The following is a 20,759-nucleotide window of genomic DNA, read 5'->3' as shown; positions in this document are numbered from 1 at the left end:
AGGGGAGGTCTCCCAGTCCCGTGTGGGCATAGCCATGGCATTGCGGGACATGTCCCAGTCTCAGGTGGGCATAGCTGAGGTACTGCAGAGCATGTCCTGATCACTGGGGGATGTGTACTGCAGTTCACCACCAGAGTGGTTGAGGCATCGGGTCTGCATCTTGAGGAGTCCGATGCACCGCTCAAAGACAGCCCAGGTAGTCACATGGGCTTTGTTTTATCGGATCTTCATTTGTATCATCAGCCTCCGTACTGGAGTCATTAGCCAGATCCTCAGCGGGTATCTCTTATCACCCAAGAGCCAATTGGCCATTCTGGGATGGTCCTCGAAGAGGCCAGGGATGTCCGTCTGCCCTAGGATGTAGCTGTTATGCATACTCCCTGGGAAGCGTGCATACACATCTCATGCCTCTTGGAAACCTTCCCAGACAGAATTCTTAACTTTGTCTCATTGAAGGACCATCAAGTTGTAGTAGCAGTGGTTACAGTAATTATTAGCTGGGATAAAGGATGCACGTATTATTAGTTGCATTTATAGATTACATATCTGCAATAATTGAATCCAATCATTTGTCCAGTTTATTTGTTTCTGTTCTTAGTCTGCCATATTATTTTATATGCAATAATTAAAAAAAAAAATGCTGGAAACACTCAGCAAATCTGGCAGCAACTGTGCGGAGAGAGACATGTTAATGTTTCAAGTCCAATATGACTCTTCTAAAGGTGTGCTAGTCAGTGGCCAGTCCAGCATTTCTTACAAATCCCTAGCTACCCTGGTGGTGGACTTTAGTGAATTATGGTACTCGATGTGGTAACTGCACTCCCACAATGCTGTTAAGGTAGGGAATTCCAGGATTTTAACTCCGCGGTAATGAAGGAATGGTGAAGTATATTTAAGTCAAGATAGTCTGTGGCTCAAAGGGAACCTAGGAAGTGATGGTGTTCCTCTGCATTTGTTGCCCTTGTTCTCCTAGACTTTTGAAATTGCTGCCAAAGCGGCCATGGTGAGTTGCTGCAGTGCTTCCTGTGGATGAGACACTCTGCAGCCATGGTAGACCAATGGAGAAGGAAGAGGTTGTTGAAGCCAATGGATTGGGTAACAATCAAGCAGATTGCTTTATTCTGTATAGTGTCAAGCTACGAGTGTGTCAAGCGACGAGTGCTGAAGCTGCACGCGACTGAAGAGCATTCCATGACATTCCTGACTTGTGGCGTGATGGTAGAAGAGAGTGCTTTGAAGACTCAGGGTGTGCTATTTGCTGTTGAATACCTACTGAAATACAGCACAGGTGGCTATGCTCTATGATGTCGGAAATGGTTATTGCATGATAATTGTAAGATGTGTGTGTGTGCTACCAATGCCACTTACTATTTATCAGCCCAAGCCTGGGCACAGGATGGGCTACTTCATTATGTGAAGAATGAATTACTTTGTGCATTCAGCTCCATTTATAATTATAAGCAAGTGTTTCCATTTCTCACCTTTGTTGCAGAGATCATGGATGAAGCAGTCATCACGAAGGAATTCTTGCAGTGATACCCTGGGACTGACATGATTGTACTTAAACAACCACAACCATCCTTTGTGCCAAGCTGACTCCAGTTACTGATAATTAACTGTTAGGTAACAAGGCACTACTCACTTTTTGGAGCAGACAGGAAAATGTGGGGGTTCGCTCATCTGGCTTCATGCATTTTATAGGCCTGTGATATGCTGTATTATTCACTGTACTCATAAGGGTTCAGGTTCTGACTTACATAAGATTTGCTCGTTCATGGAAACTGCCATTTAGTTGTGAAGTTAAGATTTGGGAGGAACAGTCTTTTGCAAGTCTGTTCTAATCATACTGTACAAATACTTCTCAGAACTCATTGTTCAAAACCACTAATTAGTTGAAACAAAACTGTGACAAAAATTACTTTTAGACAAGTGGAAAAGATTTGCAATAAATCCCATGGGGGCGATTCTCCAATATTGGGCCCAAGAGTTTGCGCCGCCGGGCCCGGTTACGTATGATTCTGGCCCCCAAATGGGCGCCGCGCCAACCCGCGCATGCGTAGTTGGGCCGCGCCAACCCGCGCATGCGTAGTTGGGCCGCGCCAACCTGCGCATGCGCGGGGGACTTCTTTTGCGTGCCGGCCCCGACCAACATGGGGTCGGTCCCGGTTCAGGGTCCGGCCGCGCCAGGAATTAAGCCCGGGGGAGGGGAAGCGGCCGGCCCGCCGATCGGTGGGCCCCGATCGCGGGCCAGACACCATAAGAGGCCCCGTCCCGGTGAAGGAGCCCCCCCCCGCCATAGGTCGCCTCCCGACCGTTCCCGCAGATTCCTGCCGGCAGCGACCAGGGGTGAACGGCGGCGGTGGGACTCTGTCGTATCGGAGCGGCCGCTCGGCCCATCCGGGCAGGAGAATCGGCGGCCCGCACCGCGCCAAACGCGCTGGCGCCGATTCTCCGCACCTCGGGGAATCGCGCGCTGGCGTTGGGGCGTGGTTGCGCTGATTCTCCGGCCCGGCGCGGGGCTCGGAGAATCGCCCCCCATATGTCTCAAACAGAAAATAAAATTCAACTCTTACTCACTTTTACATATTGTCAGAATTTGATTATCTTGTGCCAGGTTTAGTAATCAGGAAGATTCTTTTATGAAATGAAATGAAAGTCGCTTATTGTCACAAGTAGGCTTCAAATGAAGTTACTGTGAAAAGCCCCTAGTCGCCACATTCCGGCACCTGTTCGGGGAGGCTGGTACGGGAATTGAACCGTGCTGCTGGCCTGCCTTGGTCTGCTTTAAAAGCCAGCTCTTTAGTCCTGTCTAAACCAGCCCAAGTAAATGTAGGTCTTCCGCTGTTCAAGCCAATGAATAATTATAAGTAATATTAGATTAGGACAATGATTTTTGAATTTAAAATAAAATTATAATATCAGTGACATTGTAAGTAGAATTAATTTAACTTTAGGTAACATAAAATGTATCAGAATTTGCTCTTCAAAATGGGTATGCTACCCGCCTGCTGATATTCTACTTTGGAACATAGGAAATATGCTGCTACCTCCAAGGTGACTCATGAGCATTGACTGCAGGGCCTGCATTTCACAAAAAAAAATTTAAGCCACAAGATGTAACCTGACCAACAGCCCATTGTCATTCGCCACGGACCACTGGCAACAGCATTAAGAGGGTCCTGCAATTTTAAAAGTAGCAGGATTCCCCAAAGTTTATCAAGCTATGGATATGTAACTGTGCAGCTAACGGTTCTCATTTGGGCGATCCCTTAATCGACTTTGCCCAGGACATTCATGGCCAGCAACACTGCATTATGCAAATGGATACTCACTTTATGGCAGCTGACAAAATAAAATTAAGGCAGTTTCACCCACACTCTTTGACTTAGCAAGGAACGTAACTGGATAGATCTTGGGAGATCAAGAATACCATTTTTAGGGTGGCACAGTGGTTAGCACCGTTGCCTCACGGCGCTGAGAAACGGGTTTGATCCTGGTCCCGAGTCACTGTCTGTGTGGAGTTTCACATTCTCCTCGTGTTTACATGGGTCTCACCCCTACAACCCAAAGATGATGTGCAGTGAAGGTGGATTGCCCATGCTAAATTGCCTCTTTATTGGGAAGAAAAGAACTGGGTACTCCAAATTTATTTTACATTTTTTTTAAAAAGAACACCATTTACAGCAAATACCAATGCTTCTGCAATTTATCAGGACACTTTAAATATGGTTATAACAAGGTCTATTTTGACAACAGTCATGATGAAGAATGCAACTAGAAATCTTAAAACAGTGGCCTGGATTCTCCACTGTCCACTGCCGGTAGTGGGGTTCCCGATGCAGCGGAGAATTGAAAAATCCAGACCGGTGCCGGTAGTGGGGTCCCCAATGCAGCGGAAAATTGAAAAATCTGGTGCTGGTCCGATCGTGATGCTCTGGCCCCTGCTGGTCGCGGTACTGCGGTTCGTGCCTGCGTGCCAGCGGGAGGATGTTAATCGACTTAGCGGGTCCGGCCTTCAGTGATTCTTCTGTCCTCTGGGCCAGGCTTTACGACAGCTCGCACCAAATGTGAGCCTGGTGTGGTGGCCCTTGCAATGGTCCAAGGGGGTTGCCCCTTAATGGAGTTGCCCCCAAAGTCAGCACCCCGCTCCCCCCCACCCACACACAATGAACAACTTGCCCATTCCTCCTGTATCATAAACTTGCATGACGAGGAAAATAGAATTTCTTCCTGATTTGCCTCCCAAGGGGAATGTGATCTGGCAGCAATTCTCCTCCGGTGGGAGAACATAGGGCTGGATTCTCCAGTCGCCGACGCCAAAATCGCATTCGGCGAATGGCCGGAGAATCCAAATTCCCGATGAAATCGGGGGGGGGGGGCACTTTAGCGATGCTTCACCCCCTCCAAAACGGCATACTCGTAGAGTACACCGTGCCATGTATCGACGGCCTCAAGCCATTGCCCGAGGCCCGCCCCCCCCTCAATGCTCCGTTCCCGACGACGTGGGACACGTGTGGTCTCATCCGTTGGGAACTCGGCGTGGCGGCTGCGGACTCAGTCCAGCGCCGCCACAGTCGGGGGAGGGCCGATCCGTTGGCAGAGGGGGGGGGGTCATATTCGGGGCTTGGGGCGCTGTGGTGGGGCAGTCTGGGGCGCGCGAGCCAGCCGAAGGGGGGGGGGGGGAGAGAAACTATTTGGCGGGCCGGGTCCGCGAGTGGCCTCCGCCACGAAGCACGGCGCGGCCGTGCCCATGGGTCCGGCAATTCTCCAGGGTGTATCGGCAGCTAGAGCCGGTGCTTTATGCTGCCACCCTACTAGCCCCCTGCAAAACGTGGAATTGGTGGCCGTTTTGCAACAGTTTTCCGCCACCGTTCCCACGAATGCGTGGGGACATAGCCCCAGAATTGGAGAATCCAGCCCATAGTCTCCCAAACAAGAAACTTATCTAGTGGTTGGAGCGTTCGGCAATATATTCTGGCTGGAGTCTCAAGGATTGTCCATGTTGGACCACTTGGAGGTACCAGAGAGAGGCAGGTACCCAAAAGCAGTTTGAAATAGGCCGGCAACTTAACCTTCCAATGAAAGGAACAATTAAAAATGGCAGCAGCTGGCTTGGTATTAATAAGAGTTAATTATAGGCTGTTACTGCTAAGTTGTATCAATTTGGTCTGGTGAAAATTAACCCAACGTGTGGAAGCAAGCCCAGTGATACAGCCCAATGTACACAGATTATGGGCTACCCACATGCTAGGAAATAGAAAATAAAGAGAGAAGCAGAAAGAAGCAGAATAAAGAAATAAGCAGAAAATTGCAAATGCACTAGTGATAATTTACCAAAATTCACTAGACTCTGGGGTGGTCCCGGCTGATTGGAAATTAGCAAACGTGACACCACTGTTTAAAAAAGGAGGTAGGCAGAAAGCGGGTAATTATAGGCCAGTGAGCTTAACTTCGGTAGTAGGGAAGATGCTGGAATCTATCATCAAGGAAGAAATAGCGAGTCATCTGGATGGAAAGTGTCCCATTGGGCAGACGCAGCATGGGTTCATAAAGGGCAGGTCGTGCCTAACTAATTTAGTGGAATTTTTTGAGGACATTAACAGTGCGGTAGATAACGGGGAGCCAATGGATGTGGTATATCTGGATTTCCAGAAAGCCTTTGACAAGGTGCCACACAAAAGGTTGTTGCATAAGATAAAGATGCATGGCATTAAGAGGAAAGTAGGAGCATGGATAGAGGATTGGTTAATTAATAGAAAGCAAAGAGTGGGGATTAATGGGTGTTTCTCTGGTTGGCAATCAGTAGCTAGTGGTGTCCCTCAGGGATCAGTGTTGGGCCCACAACTGTTCACAATTTACATAGATGATTTGGAGTTGGGGACCAAGGGCAATGTGTCCAAGTTTGCAGACGACACTAAGATAAGTGGTAAAGCAAAAAGTGCAGAGGATACTGGAAGTCTGCAGAGGGATTTGGATAGGCTAAGTGAATGGGCTAGGGTCTGGCAGATGGAATACAATGTTGACAAATGTGAGGTTATCCATTTTGGTAGGAATAACAGCAAAAGGGATTATTATTTAAATGATAAAATATTAAAACATGCTGCTGTGCAGAGAGACCTGGGTGTGCTAGTGCATGAGTCGCAAAAAGTTGGTTTACCGGTGCAACAGGTTGTCCTTCATTGCTAGAGGGATGGAGTTTAAGACTAGGGAGGTTCTGCTGCGATTGTATAAGGTGTTAGTGAGGCCACACCTGGAGTATTGTGTTCAATTTTGGTCTCCTTACTTGAGAAAGGACGTACTGGCACTGGAGGGTGTGCAGAGGAGATACGCTAGGTTAATCCCAGAGCTGAAGGTGTTGGATTACGAGGAGAGGTTGAGTAGACTGGGACTGTACTCGTTGGAATTTAGAAGGATGAGGGGGGATCTTATAGAAACATATAAGATTATGAAGGGAATAGATAGGATAGATGCGGGCAGGTTGTTTCCACTGGCGGGTGAAAGCAGAACTAGGGGGCATAGCCTCAAAATAAGGGGAAGTAGATTTAGGACTGAGTTTAGGAGGAACTTCTTCACCCTAAGGGTTGTGAATCTATGGAATTCCTTGCCCAGTGGAGCAGTAGAGGCTCCTTCATTAAATGTTTTTAAGATAAAGATAGATAGTTTTTTGAAGAATAAAGGGATTAAGGGTTATGGTGTTCGGGCCGGAAAGTGGAGCTGAGTCCACAAAAGATCAGCCATGATCTCATTGAATGGTGGAGCAGGCTCGAGGGGCCAGATGGCCTACTCCTGCTCCTAGTTCTTATGTTCTTATGATATGGGGCGGAATTCTCTGCTTCTGCGGCTAAATGCCAATGTCGGCGTGGAGCCTGTGGTGTGTCACGACCAGCAAATCGGCGTGAAACCCTCACCGATTCCAGTGAGGGGCTAGCACCGGCACCGGGTGAAACACCCGCGGATCGCGCCAGAAATGACCGGAGAATCGACGGGTCCCGGGCCGCACATGCGCATGGCTGATGACCTCCACCGGTCGTGCCGTACAACATGGTGCCGGCCGTGTTCGACCCCAACCTGCCAATCGCGACCCTACAGCCCACCCCCTGGCCACTACCCACCAGTCCTCCCAGCTCTAGCACATGCCCTCCCGGACAGCGGAACGGATTCCCGCTGAGTGTTGGAGCGCAGGATATAGCCCGCAGCCATCACGCAAGGTTCCCACAGTTGGGACCACACGTAGCCTGCGCCGTCGGGAACGTGGCCCATCGGGGCTGGAGCATCATGAGTGGGCCTACCGATGATGCGCCAACACCATTGAAACGGTGCGCGTCATGATGACGCCAGTTTGAAGGGGGAGGAGCATGGCAGACCGGCATGAAACTGGCGCTAGCCCCGACTTCAGCATGAAAATCCATTCTCCGCCTGATCGCCAAACACAATTTTGTCGCCGGGCTACGGAGAATCCAGCCCTGGGCCCTGGTTGTGTACAGCCCAATTCCACAATCTCTTTTGCAGAGGTCCTGAAAGCTTTCTCTCTTAAATCCTGTCCCTGAAGCTCCCAGGTTTCTTTCTGTTTCTCCTTACCAGACTTACCCTTAACAGACTCATTCTTCAAGTTCCTCAGTATATAAGTACATCCAAGTTTAAATTTCTTAAAATGAAAACAGGTTATACTTTGTATTATGGCATGGGTGAGAGGAGGTGGGTGTTGAGGAAGGGTGGAAGCCACATGGGATAATTCATTCAAAGGGGCATACTAAGGAGAAACAGGAAGCATAGGCAGCACGGTAGCACAGTGGTTAGCACTGTCGCTGCACAACTCCAAGGTCCCAGCTCGATTCCCGGCTTGGGTCACTTTCTGTGCTGAGTCTGCACATTCTCCCCGTGTCTGTGTTGGTTTCCTCCGGGTGCTCCAGTTTCTTCCCATGGTCCAAAGATGTGCAGGTTAGGAGGATTGGCCATGCTAAATTGCCTTTTGTGTCCATAAAGGTTAGGTGGGGTTACGGGGATAGGGTGGAGGTGTGGCCTTAGGTGGGGTGCTCTTTCCAAGGACCGGTGCAGACTCGATGGGCCGAATAGCCTCCTTCTGCACTGTAAATTCTATGATTCTAAGTCCCAGCAAGAGGTTCTTATGGCTCTGCAATATAATACTCCACCTGAAGGACTCATGCTCAAATCTTGCCGGAAGCATGAGAAACATGTTGAAGTGGACACCATTGCGAGATCGCCAGAGCTGATTCTGCCTGGGACTCATCTAACACTATGGCTGAAGATAGAACAGTACACCTTGCACCATGTGTATGCATGAATCATACTCACTTAGCAGCTCATGAGACATTCACCACTGCAAAATGAGCAAGTTTATCACAGTAGGTTTTCTGGTTAAATTGACTTCTCTGTACAAGGTTTGTTAGATTGGTTTATAGAATACTTGCTCGACTATATACCACATTTAGCCTTGTAGCTATTGAATTGATTTTGAATAACTTACTAACCCTCATACTAATTATTTATAATTAGGTTTTCACATCACTTCTTACTGGTGTTAAATAAATAGACTCACCTCTCCAGCATAAGACACAAGTGCAGAAATTTCACATTTGATTGGAACATCTGTTAACTCCTTCAGACTGAAAAGTAAAATATGATTTTCAGTAGTTTATTAAAAACTCACTCAGCAAATACCAAGTCTCCTTAGAATCTATCACCACAATTCTTGCATAGCCACTTTTTAACACCTCATTTCAATAGACTTCAAAAGGTTCATGTTAAACCAGAGATAATTGGATTCGAATTGTAAACAACTATGTACCCCATTTGGAGGTGATTGGAAATATGTATTTACAAAAAACTTGACAGCATACAGCAGTGCTTTCCACTTCCCTGTGATACTAAAATCAAGTGGTCTTATTCACTATGAATCACAGTCATTACAAAAGCATCAATACCGTCGAAACCTCCCATGTACTTCTGCAATCAGATCAAAACTTCATAATTATAAATGAAGGGAACATGTTACATTGAACATTTAAAAAATGTCAAATCAGGTTGCAAGGTGGAATAATGGTAAACATAACCCCTGGTTTTAATAACAGAACTGTTTCCCTTCTCTTATATATTCAATAGAAAGAAATGTGATAATGTTAGTATATCAATGGAATTTAAGTTTATTTCAATTTAAGGAAGTAAAGGCTGGGTTTGGAAGAGCCACTGTAAAAAAAGGTGAAGCTCAAAGATGAATTTGAGGGCAATTTGGCTTTCAGTTAATTTTGTGGTGTATGAGTGCACTCTAGTAACCTCAACACTAAAGGAATCAAATGAATAACCTGTAATTTTAAATTGGAATTTTGACTGATGTATTTGTGGATAGATTCTTTAGAAGACACAGCACTGCTGAATTAAAAGCCCAAACCGACCACCAATACTCAAGTTAACATGCTAAGAAGTGTTGAGGCATGCAATCCTTGGTTTGTGTTAGTATGTCTTTTCACCGCCAATCTAACAAGCCCAGCATTTACCTGCAACTGCCAATGTCTAAACCTAATTGATGTGTGAAAGAATTGCATTACGAACACATAGGCATGAACTATTCTCTTATGCTCAATGGCATTATCTCTATTCTATTGATGCACATTTTTAAAAAAAATCAAGGATTGATAAACAGCGAATATAGTGGGTGTTTTTTTAAAAATAAACTTAGAGTACCCAATTCATTTTTTTCCAATTAAGGGGCATTTTAGCATATTCAATTCACCTACCTTGCATATCTTTGGGTTGTGGGGGCCTAACCCATGCAAACACGGGGACAATGTCAACTCCACACAGACAGTGACCCAGAGCCGGGATCGAACCTGGGACCTCAGCGCCGTGAGACTGCAGTGCTTCCACTGCGCCACCGTGCTGCTCTGTAGTGAGTGTGGTTAAGTGGCTGCGTTGTACTTGAGCAAGAATGCAACCTGGCTGGTAGATCCCAGGAGAGGCCTCTTGCGGGCTTATCGGCAGCCTTCACGTCTCGTGGACATACCCAAGTCCCGTGAGGTGTAGGAATCGGAAATCATGCCCAACTACCGGTCTCCCGGTATCTACCAGCCTCCCCATACAGGCTGTATCTGGGCGCCATTCAGTACTGCTTCACACAAACGTGGACCAGACGGAACAGAACCCGGGGGTCTACCAGGCCATCAGAGGCCTCGGGTAGTCAAGGATAGTGCAGGGTGCCTCCCTGGCCCAACCCCTGGAATGCCAAGGTGCCCAGGTGGCACTGCCAACGGTCAAGGCCGGGGGGGGGGGGGCATGCCCAAAAAAGGAGAGTGACGGGGAAGAAATCTGAAGGGTGGGGTGAACGTGGCAGATACGTAGGGGCCTCAAGAGGGTCCAGGAAGGGGGGGGGGCTGAAGAGGGAGAATCCATAGGGTCCCCATTGTGGGGTGCCCTCACTTGGGAGTGAATGCGGGGTAGCGCACATGTGTGTGGGGGGTGACATTGCCCATGGGTGGGTTGGGGGAGTGCCCACAAGCTCACTTAGAAATCGGGGCACCCTTTCAAAATGGCAGCCCGATCTCGGAGTTCAGCTCCCCAGTGCTGAAATATTTTTTAAGTGTGGGCTAAACCGCTGAGAAATTCCCCAGGGCCCATAAAAATGACTGTCATTTGGTGGCAGTGGGAAACTCGCCGGCAGGGAACTCTCTGAAAAACCTGCCACAAATGAACTTAGAAATTTTTCCATTAAATTACACCCACCATTTTAAACAATGGGTCAAATTCAATATTTTAGTGGTTTGAGGTTGTATACACCCATGAATGGAATGATAGCAAACAATGAATCACGAAGCAGAATAAAACTGAAGTGCCAAGGACTGTCAAATTAAGAACAAACTTTTTAAAAAAGCATGGGCGGGATTCTCCGCAATCGGCGCGATGTCCGCCGACCGGCGCCAAAAACGGCGCGAATCAGTCCGGCATCGCGCTGCCCCAAAGGTGCAGAATTCTCCGCATCTGGAGGGGCCGAGCCCTCACCTTGAGCGGCTAGGCCCGGCGCCGGATTGATTTCCACCCCGCCAGCTGGCGTGAAAGGCCTTTGGTGCCCCGCCAGCTGGCACGGAAATGACTTTGCCGTGCGGCGCATGCGTGGGAGCGTCAGCGGCCGCTCACAGCATCCCCGCGCATGCGCAGTGGAGGGGGTCTCTTCCGCCTCCACCATAGTGGAGACCATGGCGAAGGCGGAAGGAAAAGAATGCCCCCACGGCACAGGCCCGCCCGTGGATTGGTGGGCCCCAATCGCGGGCCAGGCCGCCATGGGGGCACCCCCTGGGGCTAGATCGCCCCACGCCCCCCCCCCCCCAGGACCCCGGAGCCCGCCCGCGCCGCCTTGTCCCGCCGGTAAGAGAGGTGGTTTGATTCTCGCCGTCAGGGGGGGGGGCGGCCAACCGGTGAGGCGCGATTCCCGCCCCCGCCGAATATCCGGTGCCGGAAAATTCGGCAACCGGCGGGGGCAGGATTCACGCCAGCCCCCGGCGATTCTCCGACCCGACGGGGGTCGGAAAATCCCGCCCCAGGTCTTTAATATCAGTCTGGATAAGTGCAAGACAACTTTGCATTATTTTTGTTTTGTTTACAAGACTGATGATCTGTAAAGAATAGAGTTCTTGTGAAAATAACAGAACTTGAGCAGATCTATGGGTGACTACCCTTCACATGACTTATTTAATGTGTAGCCTCAAGGATCCAGATGTTCTTCTGCATTTATAAGGCATCTCTACAGATTTCTAGTGCAAAGGTAATAAATTTGGACTTGTGTAAAAAATTGGATCTTACACAATTTGCACATGCCCTTTTAACACTGCTGTTGTAAAATTTTCCAGAGGGCAATATTAAGTTCATAGTAAGGACCACAATATACAAAATGTGTTAATAGAATCTTGCTTTGCTTTATGAGCACTTACACTGGCAGTACAAAAAGGCAAGTCCTTTTCTACAATCTTTTTTTTTTAAGTCAGCAAAGCAGCCACGACCCATCACCATGCATTAAACCGAATCCAAGATATTTACTTGTCATTGACAACAGCAGTGACTGCTTCTGACATTCCAGTTGTCGAACTGCCACATGGGAAGAAAAAGTGAGTTAATGGGAAAATAAAATGCAACAAAACCACAATGTTACAAATAAATTTGGGATTAAGATAAAACTGAATTAATAAAAAACACCTCCTATAAAATGGTATTGCCTGAAAGTAAATTTTAATAAATGTGAAAGACCAAAATAAAGGATGCATAAATAAGATTTTTTCTCTCGACTTCCGGTTGCGGCTACGCCTTGGTAGGTTGTACGGTTGGCAGCTCCCGACGATAACGGACTTTTGGGCCCTTTTAAGGAGCTCCAGCGGCACTTTGACGATGATTCTCGGTGTGGGAAGGAAACAGTGAGCTGTATGGAGTGGACTAGGAATGGGACGGTCAAAAAAGAGGCTTTGGAGAAGAGAGGAGAACGGGCGTGAAAAAGCAAGATGGCGGCTGGCGGGGATCAGGCAGCGTGGGCCCAGTGGTCACGGGTGCAGCAGGAGTTTTTAAGAAACTTCTTTGCGGATTTAAAGGCGGAGATGTTGGCCCCTATGAAGGCATCGATTGAAAGGTTGGTGGAGACCCAGAAGATGCAGGGGACGGCGATCAAGGAGGTGCAGCAGAAGGCCTCTGATAATGATGACGAGGGGCGAAATTCTCCTACCCGCCCGGCCACATTTCTGCCCCGACCGGCCAGCGGGAGTCTCCGTAACACTGGCCGGTCAATGGGGTTTCCCATTGTGGGGCAGCCCCACGCCATCGGGAAACCCCCGGGCGCTGGCAAAACGGAGACTCCCGCCGGCGGAGAATGACGCCTGAGATTCTGGGCCTGACGGTTAGAGTGGAGGCGCACGGGCCGCTGCACAGAAAATGGCAGGAGAAGCTGGAGGACCTGGAGAATAGGTCAAGGAGGCGGAACCTGCGGATTCTGGGTCTCCCTGAGGCGTGGAGGGGTCGGATGCTGGGGCATATGTGACCACGATGCTGGGTACGCTGATGGGCATGGGGGCTTTCCTGCGGCCCCTGGGACTGGATGGGGTGCAGAGTCCTGGCAAGGAGGCTGAGGGCGAACGAGCCGCCGAGAGCTATGGTGGTAAGGTTCCACCGCTTCACCGACAAGGAGTATGTCCTGCGATGGGCGAAGAAGGAGCGGAGCAGCAGGTGGGAGAACACCGAGATCCGTATTTATCAGGACTGGAGTGCAGAGCTGGCCAAGAAATGTGCGGGATTCAACCGGGCCAAGGCAGTCCTTCACGGAAATGGGGTGAAGTTCGGTCTGTTACAATCGGCGAGGCTGTGGGTTACATATCAGGACCGGCACCACTATTTCGACACGCCGGACGAGGCGTGGACTTTCATCAAGAATGAGAAGCTGGATTCGAGTTAATGGACTGCAGTATGTTGTGGGGGTTGTTGGTGGGGGGGAGGGGGCGGTGTTATGTTGGGGTTTTCCCCGTGTTTTTTGGTGTTTTTGTGGCCCCTTTGCCCTGGGCCCTTGAGGCTTTGGGCGAGGTCGCAGATGGGAAGAGCTGCGTCACAGGAGGTGGGGCCGGCCCAGACAGGGAGTGTGGTTTACCCACAAAATGGTGGGGGTGGCACCTGAAGCTGGGGGTTTGAGGGTACGGTACTTTGTTTTGTTTTTCTTTCTCTGTTCACACGGGGTGTAGGGGTGTGACTCTCTCTACCCCACTTAGGTGGGGGAGGGGGTGGTTGGAGATTTGTAAGGGGAACCCACAGGGGGATTGGAGGTGGAGGTGGGAGCGGCCGGGGTCAGCATGAGTCAGCTGACTTACGGGAGTGCAATGGGGGGGCGGTGGTGGTAAGCGAACGCTTGACTTTGGGGGGGGTTAAAGGGGGGAGCTGGGATGCTGCTGTGCTGACTGAGGGGGTATCGATCTTAAAGAGGGGAATCGGGACAGGGAGCCTCTGGCTGGGGGGCTGGAGGGTGCGGGGGGCGCGGGCACGTGGCTGGCCTAAAAAAGATGGCTAGTCGGTGGGGGGCGGGGAGGGGGAGAGCCCGGGGGGGGAGGGGGGGTAGCCCCCCGACCAGGCTTATCACGTGAAACGTGAGAGGCCTGAATGGGCCGGTCAGGAGGGCCCGTGTGCTTTCACACTTAAAGGGGCTAAAGGCGGACATAGCCATGCTACAAGAAATGCACCTGAAGATCGCGGATAAAACCAGGCTGAGGAAAGGATGGGTGGGGCAGGTTTTCCACTCAGGGCTGGATGCGAAGAACAGGGGGGGGGGTCGCAATTTTGGTGAGCACGCTAGCGGCATTTGAGGCGGCGGGCATTGTGGCGGATAAAGGGGGTCGGTATGTTATGGTGAGTGGCAGGTTGCAGGGGGCCCGGGTGGTGCTAGTGAATGTGTATGCTCCGAACTGGGACGATGCAGGGTTCATGAAGCGCATGTTGAGTAGGATTCCGGATCTGGAGTCACGCAGTTTGGTAATTGGGGGGGGGGGGGGGGGGGGGGGAGTGGACCCGTGGAGATTGGCCAGGCCAAGGGCAAAGGAGTTTTTCTTCTTCTCCCATGTGCACAAGGCGTACTCGCGGATTGATTTTTCCGTGGTAAGTAGGGTGCTAATCCCGAGAGTGGAGGGGGTGGAGTATTCGGCCATTGCGATCTCGGACGATGCCCCGCATTGGGTGGAGTTGGGGCTGGGGGAGGTGAGAGGCCAACGCCCTCTGTGGAGAATGGACGTGGGACTACTGGCGGACGAGGAGGTCTGTGGGCTGGTTGGGAGGTGTATCCAAAGCTAAATGGAGACCAATGATAATGGGGAGGTTTCGGTGAGTGTGGTCTGGGAGGCGCTGAAAGCAGTTGTCAGAGGGGAGCTAATTTCAGTCAGGGCCCACAGAGAGAAAAGGGATAGGATGGAGAGGGAGAGATTGGTGGGGGAGATACTTAGGGTGGACAGGAGGTATGCGGAATCCCCCGAGGAGGGGTTGTTGAAGGAGCGTCGGAGCCTGCAGGCGGAGTTTGACTTGCTTACCACGGGGAAGGCTGAGCCTCAGTTGAGGAAGGTACAGGGAGCAGTGCATAAGTATGGGGAGAAGGCAAGTAGGATGCTGGCGTATCAGCTGCGGAAGAGAGAGGCGACCAGGGAGATTGGGGGAATTCCAGAGATGGGGGGGTAACACGGTGCTGAGCTCGGCAAGGATTAACAAGGTCTTCTACAGCAAATTGAACGAGCCAGAACCCCCGGAGGGGGGGGGGGTTGGGGATGAGACAGTTCCTGGACCAACTGAGGTTTCCACAGATGGAGGAGGGGAGAGTAGAGGGATTGGGGGCCCCGATTGAGATGGAGGAACTGGCTAAGGGTTAGGGGGTATGCAGGTGGGCAAGGCCCCGGATGGGTATCCCGTAGAGTTTTATAGGAAATTCTCGGAGCTGCTTGGTCCGCTGTTGTTGAGGACTTTCAATGAGGCTAAGGAAAAGGGAACCCTTCCCCCGACAATGTCGCAGGCTCTGATCTCGCTTATCCTCAAGCGAGATAAGGACCCGTTGCAATGTGGCTCCTAAAGGCCGATTTCGCTCCTTAATGTGAATGCCAAGCTATTGGCCAAGATTTTGGCCACTAGGATTGAGGACTGTGTCCCGGGAGTGATCAATGAGTTTCAGACGGGGTTTGTGAAGGGCAGGCAGTTGAATACAAATGTGTGGAGGCTCCTGAATGTGATCATGATGCCCTCGGAAGGGGGGGGATGCAGATGTGGTAGCGGCAATGGACGCGGAGAAAACCTTTGATTGGGTGGAGTGGGAGTACCTGTGGGAAATGTCAGGCAGATTTGGGTTTGGAGAGGAATTTATAGGGTGGGTCAAATTGTTGTAGTGGTAACCCAACCCGGTAGCGAGTGGGTTGACGAACCGGCTGCGGTCGGGGTACTTTAGATTACATCGAGGGACGAGGCAGGGGTGCCCCCTGTCCCCCCTGCTGTTTGCCCTGGCGATCGATCCTCTGGCCATGGCGCTGAGGGAGTCCAGAAACTGGAGGGGGTTGGTTCGGGGGGGGGAGGAGCATCGTGTTTCACTGTATGCGGATGACCTGCTCCTGTACATTGCGGATCCGGTGGAGGGGATGGGGGAGGTCATGCAGATCCTTAGGGATTTTGGAGACTTTCCGGGGTATAAGCTGAATGTTGGAAAAAGCGAGCTTTTTGTGATACATGCGAGGGGCCAGGAAAAGGGACTGGGAGAGCTACCGCTTAAGATGGTGGAGAGGAGCTTTCGCTACTTGGGCATTCATGTGGCTAAGAGTTGGGGTGTCCTACACAAGCTCAATTTAGCGCGGCTGGTGGATCAGATGGAGGAGGACTTTAAGAGGTGGGACATGCTGCCGCTTTCCCTGGTGGGCAGGGTGCAGCCCGTAAAGATGACCCTCCCCAGGTTGTGTTCGTCTACCCATTCTCATCCCCAAGTCCTTTTTCAAGCAGGTAAATAGGATTATTACGGGATTTGTGTGGGAAACAGGACCCCGCGTGTTAAGACTGTTCTTGGAGCGCAGTCGGGGGGTGGGTTGGCGCTGCCGAGCTTTTGTAGCTATTACTGGGCAGCGAATATTTCCACGATTCAGAAATGGGTAATGGAGGGAGAGGGGGCGGTGTGGAAACGGTCGGAAGCGGCGTCTTGTAAAGATACTAGCTTGGGGGCACTGATAACGGCACTGTTGCCGCTTCCGCCAACGTGGTATACCACGAGCCCGGTGGTGGCGGCGACATTGGGGATCTGGGGGCAGTGGAGACGGCACAGGGGGGAGGCAGGGGCTTCAGTCTGGCCCCGATATGGAACAATCACAGGTTCGTTCCGGGTAGAATAGACGGGGGATTCCTAAGTTGGCATAGGGCGGGTATCAAAAGGATGGGGGACTTGTTCATGATGGGACTTTTGCTAGTCTGAGGGCGCTGGAGGAGAGATTTGGGCTACCCCCGGGAATACCTTTAGGTACATGCAGGTTCGGGCGTTCGTGAAAAAGCAGGTGGGGGAATTCCCGCTGCTGCCTGCCCGGAATATACAGGACAGGGTGGTCTTGGGCGTGTGGGTAGGGGATGGCAAGATATCGGAAAAATATCAGGAGCTGCAGGAGGCCTCGGTGGAGGAGCTGAAGGGCATGTGGGAGGAGGAGCTGGGTGAGAAGCTGGATGAGCGCCTGTATGCTGACGCCCTGGGCAGGGTCAATTCCTCCTCATCTTGCGCCAGGCTTAGCCTGATTCAGTTTAAGGTGGTACACCGGGCGTATATGTCAGTGGCGAGAATGAGTAAGTTCTTTGGGGTGGAGGACAGGTGTGTGAGGTGCTCAGGGAGCCCAGCAAATCACGTCCATATGTTCTGGGCATGCCCGGCACTTACAGGATTTTGGAAAGGCTTCACAAAGGCTGTGTCTAAGGTCTTGGATACTCAGGTAAAACCGAGCTGGGGCATAGCGATATTTGGGGTATCAGACGATCCAGGAGTGCAGGAGTCGAAAGAGGCCGGAGTTCTGGCCTTTGCCTACTTGGTAGCCAGGAGAAGGCTCTTGTTAATGTGGAGGGACGCGAAACCCCCAAGCGTGGAGGCTTGGGTCAGTGACATGGCAGGATTTCTCAGGTTGGAGAGGATAAAGTTTGCCTGGCGAGGGTCCTTGCAGGGGTTCTCCGAGGGTGGCAACCGTTCCTTGACTTTCTTGCGGAACGTTAGGTGGAGGTCAGCAGCAGCAGCAAACCAGAGATGGGGTGGGGAGAGTGGAGGGGAGGGGGAGGATTGGTTTGGGCAGTGGATGGATTTCATTTGTAAAGGGCAGATACCCCACCTTGTTTTGTTAAATTGTTAAATGGTTAAGTTGTTTTCTGTTTTATTGCTATGTTTTCTTTTCGTTGTTTTTCTTTTTGTAGTGGTTTGTAAAAATTATTGAAACATTTTGAATAAAAACTAATTTAAAAAAAAAAGATTTTTTCTCTCACTTCAACGCACAATGTAATAAACTAGACTGACTATTCTATTGTTCAAATGACGAGTTAGAATGTAGACATTTCATATACTGGGCACCCCAAACAGAATTAAGATATCAAAAGAATTATGAACAAGTATTCATTGTGTATTAAACTTCTGTAAAAATAATAAAGATAGATTTTCTGGATTGCATTATATCGATTTATCAGCAGTCAAACAAACAGACTTTTTAATGCAGGTTCATGGCATTTGAGGAAAATAAAGCTAATATTTTTAACTGCTGGAATTACTTTACAGACATGGGAATGTGAAGCTCAAGTTTCCATATGATAGGGTAAAGGAAACTGCAAAAGAAAAATGCACATTAATTATGATGTACTCTAGTTAGTTTGAGAAATCAGGAAAATTCATGAAAACTCAGAACCATGAAAGTTTACCATGGGCTACTACCATAATGTATGCATAGGGATCATTAAATTGAGGTAGCAAATAAGCCACACAGGGCATGGGAAACATTTCATGTATCAACAGTTGTTTGGGAAGCTACCACCAAAATTAAAACCTAAATGTCATTGTTTCTGGCTATACTATCAATGACAGCCACTTATGTGAATGCAAAAGCATACATATGCATATAAAACACATACATTTCCACCAAGATTTCCTGATCGTTGATGTTTTGATTCTGGTGATAATCCATTTATGCTCAATGGTTACAGTGGCTTTTAAAAGGCAACATCATTTGGTAAATCTTAGCTTTTGGCATCCATAATAATAACTACTGTTACTATGAAGATGCACCTACCATGTATCAAATGAACTGAAGGCTATAATCCAATCTGTGTTCTAATAGTTATAAAACTTTTCAAACAGATTATGATTTTGAAATCTCTGCTTGTCTTTATATTCTACAACAGATTCTATTCCAGGTGTTATTGCTCATGCAATGAAATATTGTTGTTCTGTAGCAATCTCGAGACGCAATCTAGCATGTTTACAAGATTCCAGAACAAATACTGCAGGTAGGTGAAGACAATAGGTAGCCCCTGATACAGGTATAAACAGGGTTTCTATTGCTCTATTACAGGAGCCAATGTAATCACCTCCAAGAAGATTTTTTTTGATTACCTTCAATTTTATATCAACAGATGATTCCCACTTTGAAGATAGAAACACACCATGGAAGTCCAAAAGGTGAAGTTTACACTTGGAAAATGTCATGGGGCGTAATTAGAGATAAATTAATCTGCCCACCCAATGTTTTTACATTCATTTTTGGAAAGTAGGCATCACTGGGCAAGGACCATATTTAGTGCTCATCCCTAGATGTTCTTGAATAGATGGTGTAAACTTTGTTCTTGAACCACAGCAGTCACTGTGGCCAAGGTACTTCCATAATCCGGTTACGTAGAGCGTTCCATGAATTTGACCAAGAAGAAACAACAAAATGTTAAAGTTTGAATGAGACTTGGAGGGAGATTTGGTGCTGATCATCTTCACATAATCCTGCTACCCTTGTACTTCCAGGTGGTAGAGGTTGCTGGTTTGGGAGGCATTGCTAAAGGAGCCATGGCGAGTTGTTGAGAGTTTCATTCAGAATCTTAAAATTTGCTCTAGAACTTTGTGCAGAGATTTTGGTTGCTACATGAACTGCCTTTTTATTCTATTTAAACCAAAGTTAAAAACAGAGGTGGGGATCATTCCATGCGCATGTTGCCCATGACCTTCTAATTGGTAAAAGTCACGGGTTTGGGAGGTGCTGCCAAAGAAAGGTATATTTTATTGTAGAAATATTGCTTAATTATATACCTGGGAATTGCAGGAATCCTGGTTCCATTTTCATCAACAAAGTTTCCACCTGCATTTAGCACCCAACGATGGTGCAGGGACATCAGAGCATGGCATGCTGTTGTAGGTGTGTCCTTCCCATTCTGACTATCTGCATTCTTCAGTGGAGAAAATTCATCTTCTCGTAAGACTTCAAAGACTACAAATTTCCTATGAAAAAATATTTTAATTACATTTAAGAAACAGTTAGGATTGCCCCTTCACATGCAAGTGACTTGTCGAGGAGTCAAGAACGAGGAGACACAACTTAAAATGTAGGGGTCTCCCATTTTAGACAGATGAGAATTTCTTTCTTTCAGTGCGGTCGTTAGTCTGTGGAATTCCCGTCCGCAAAGAACAACGGAGGCTGGAGCATTGAATATATTCAAGGCTGAGTTAGATAGTTTGATGAGTGACAAGGGAATCAAAGGTTATGGGACAGATAGGAAGAGAGAAGATGAGGCAAAAACCAGAGCAGCCATGATCTTATCAAATGGCAGAGTGGGCGCAAGTGGCCAAGTGGCCTACTGCTGCCCCTAATTCTTGTGCATAATGTGAAAGTGATTCCAAATACCACACCTAAAAGGAAAAACAGTATAGATCGTAATTACAGTTACATGGGAAAGCTTACAATAGTCCAAAATTATACGTTAGTGAACAATTAGCCTACTTCCCTCCTAACCCTGGAAATTTAAACTACTTGATGATTAGGTACTTTCCTCCAGGCTAAAGAAAAACTTACCAGTGATAAAGGAATATTTAAAATCAGATCTATGAATTGGCTGGGTGAGAAACATTATGCATTTATAAATAGTAAAAGGTGCAGTGAACAACTGAAACAAGTTGTGTGGGAACCTCTGCAATGTTCTTTAAAGAAATTCTCAGCTGAGTACCAAATTTAATTTATACTATAAGATCCCTATCAATTGGGGTGCAACATTAGGACAGAATC

The 20,759-nt window shown here is 48.8% G+C and overlaps 1 protein-coding gene across 2 annotated transcripts in view; it reads right to left on the bottom strand.

Moving 5' to 3' along the window:
* Positions 1 to 20,759, bottom strand: part of uap1 (UDP-N-acetylglucosamine pyrophosphorylase 1) — an 80,234-nt gene that overhangs the window by 17,405 nt on the left and 42,070 nt on the right. The window contains exons 7-9 of one of the 2 annotated variants that reach the window (XM_072511514.1): positions 19,790 to 19,978; positions 12,043 to 12,090; positions 8,558 to 8,624 (exon numbers count right to left, since the gene is read on the bottom strand). In XM_072511514.1, coding sequence (XP_072367615.1) covers positions 8,558 to 8,624; positions 12,043 to 12,090; positions 19,790 to 19,978 — 304 coding nt within the window. The remainder of the gene's footprint in view (positions 1 to 8,557; positions 8,625 to 12,042; positions 12,091 to 19,789; positions 19,979 to 20,759) is intronic. The other variant, XM_072511515.1, reaches the window with a different exon arrangement.

Source organism: Scyliorhinus torazame, chromosome 7 (genome assembly GCF_047496885.1).
Source record: "Scyliorhinus torazame isolate Kashiwa2021f chromosome 7, sScyTor2.1, whole genome shotgun sequence".
In the NCBI taxonomy this organism is placed as follows: domain Eukaryota; kingdom Metazoa; phylum Chordata; class Chondrichthyes; order Carcharhiniformes; family Scyliorhinidae; genus Scyliorhinus; species Scyliorhinus torazame.
Note: the sequence above shows the minus strand (reverse complement) of the source record. Positions and strands in the feature narration are given on the sequence as shown.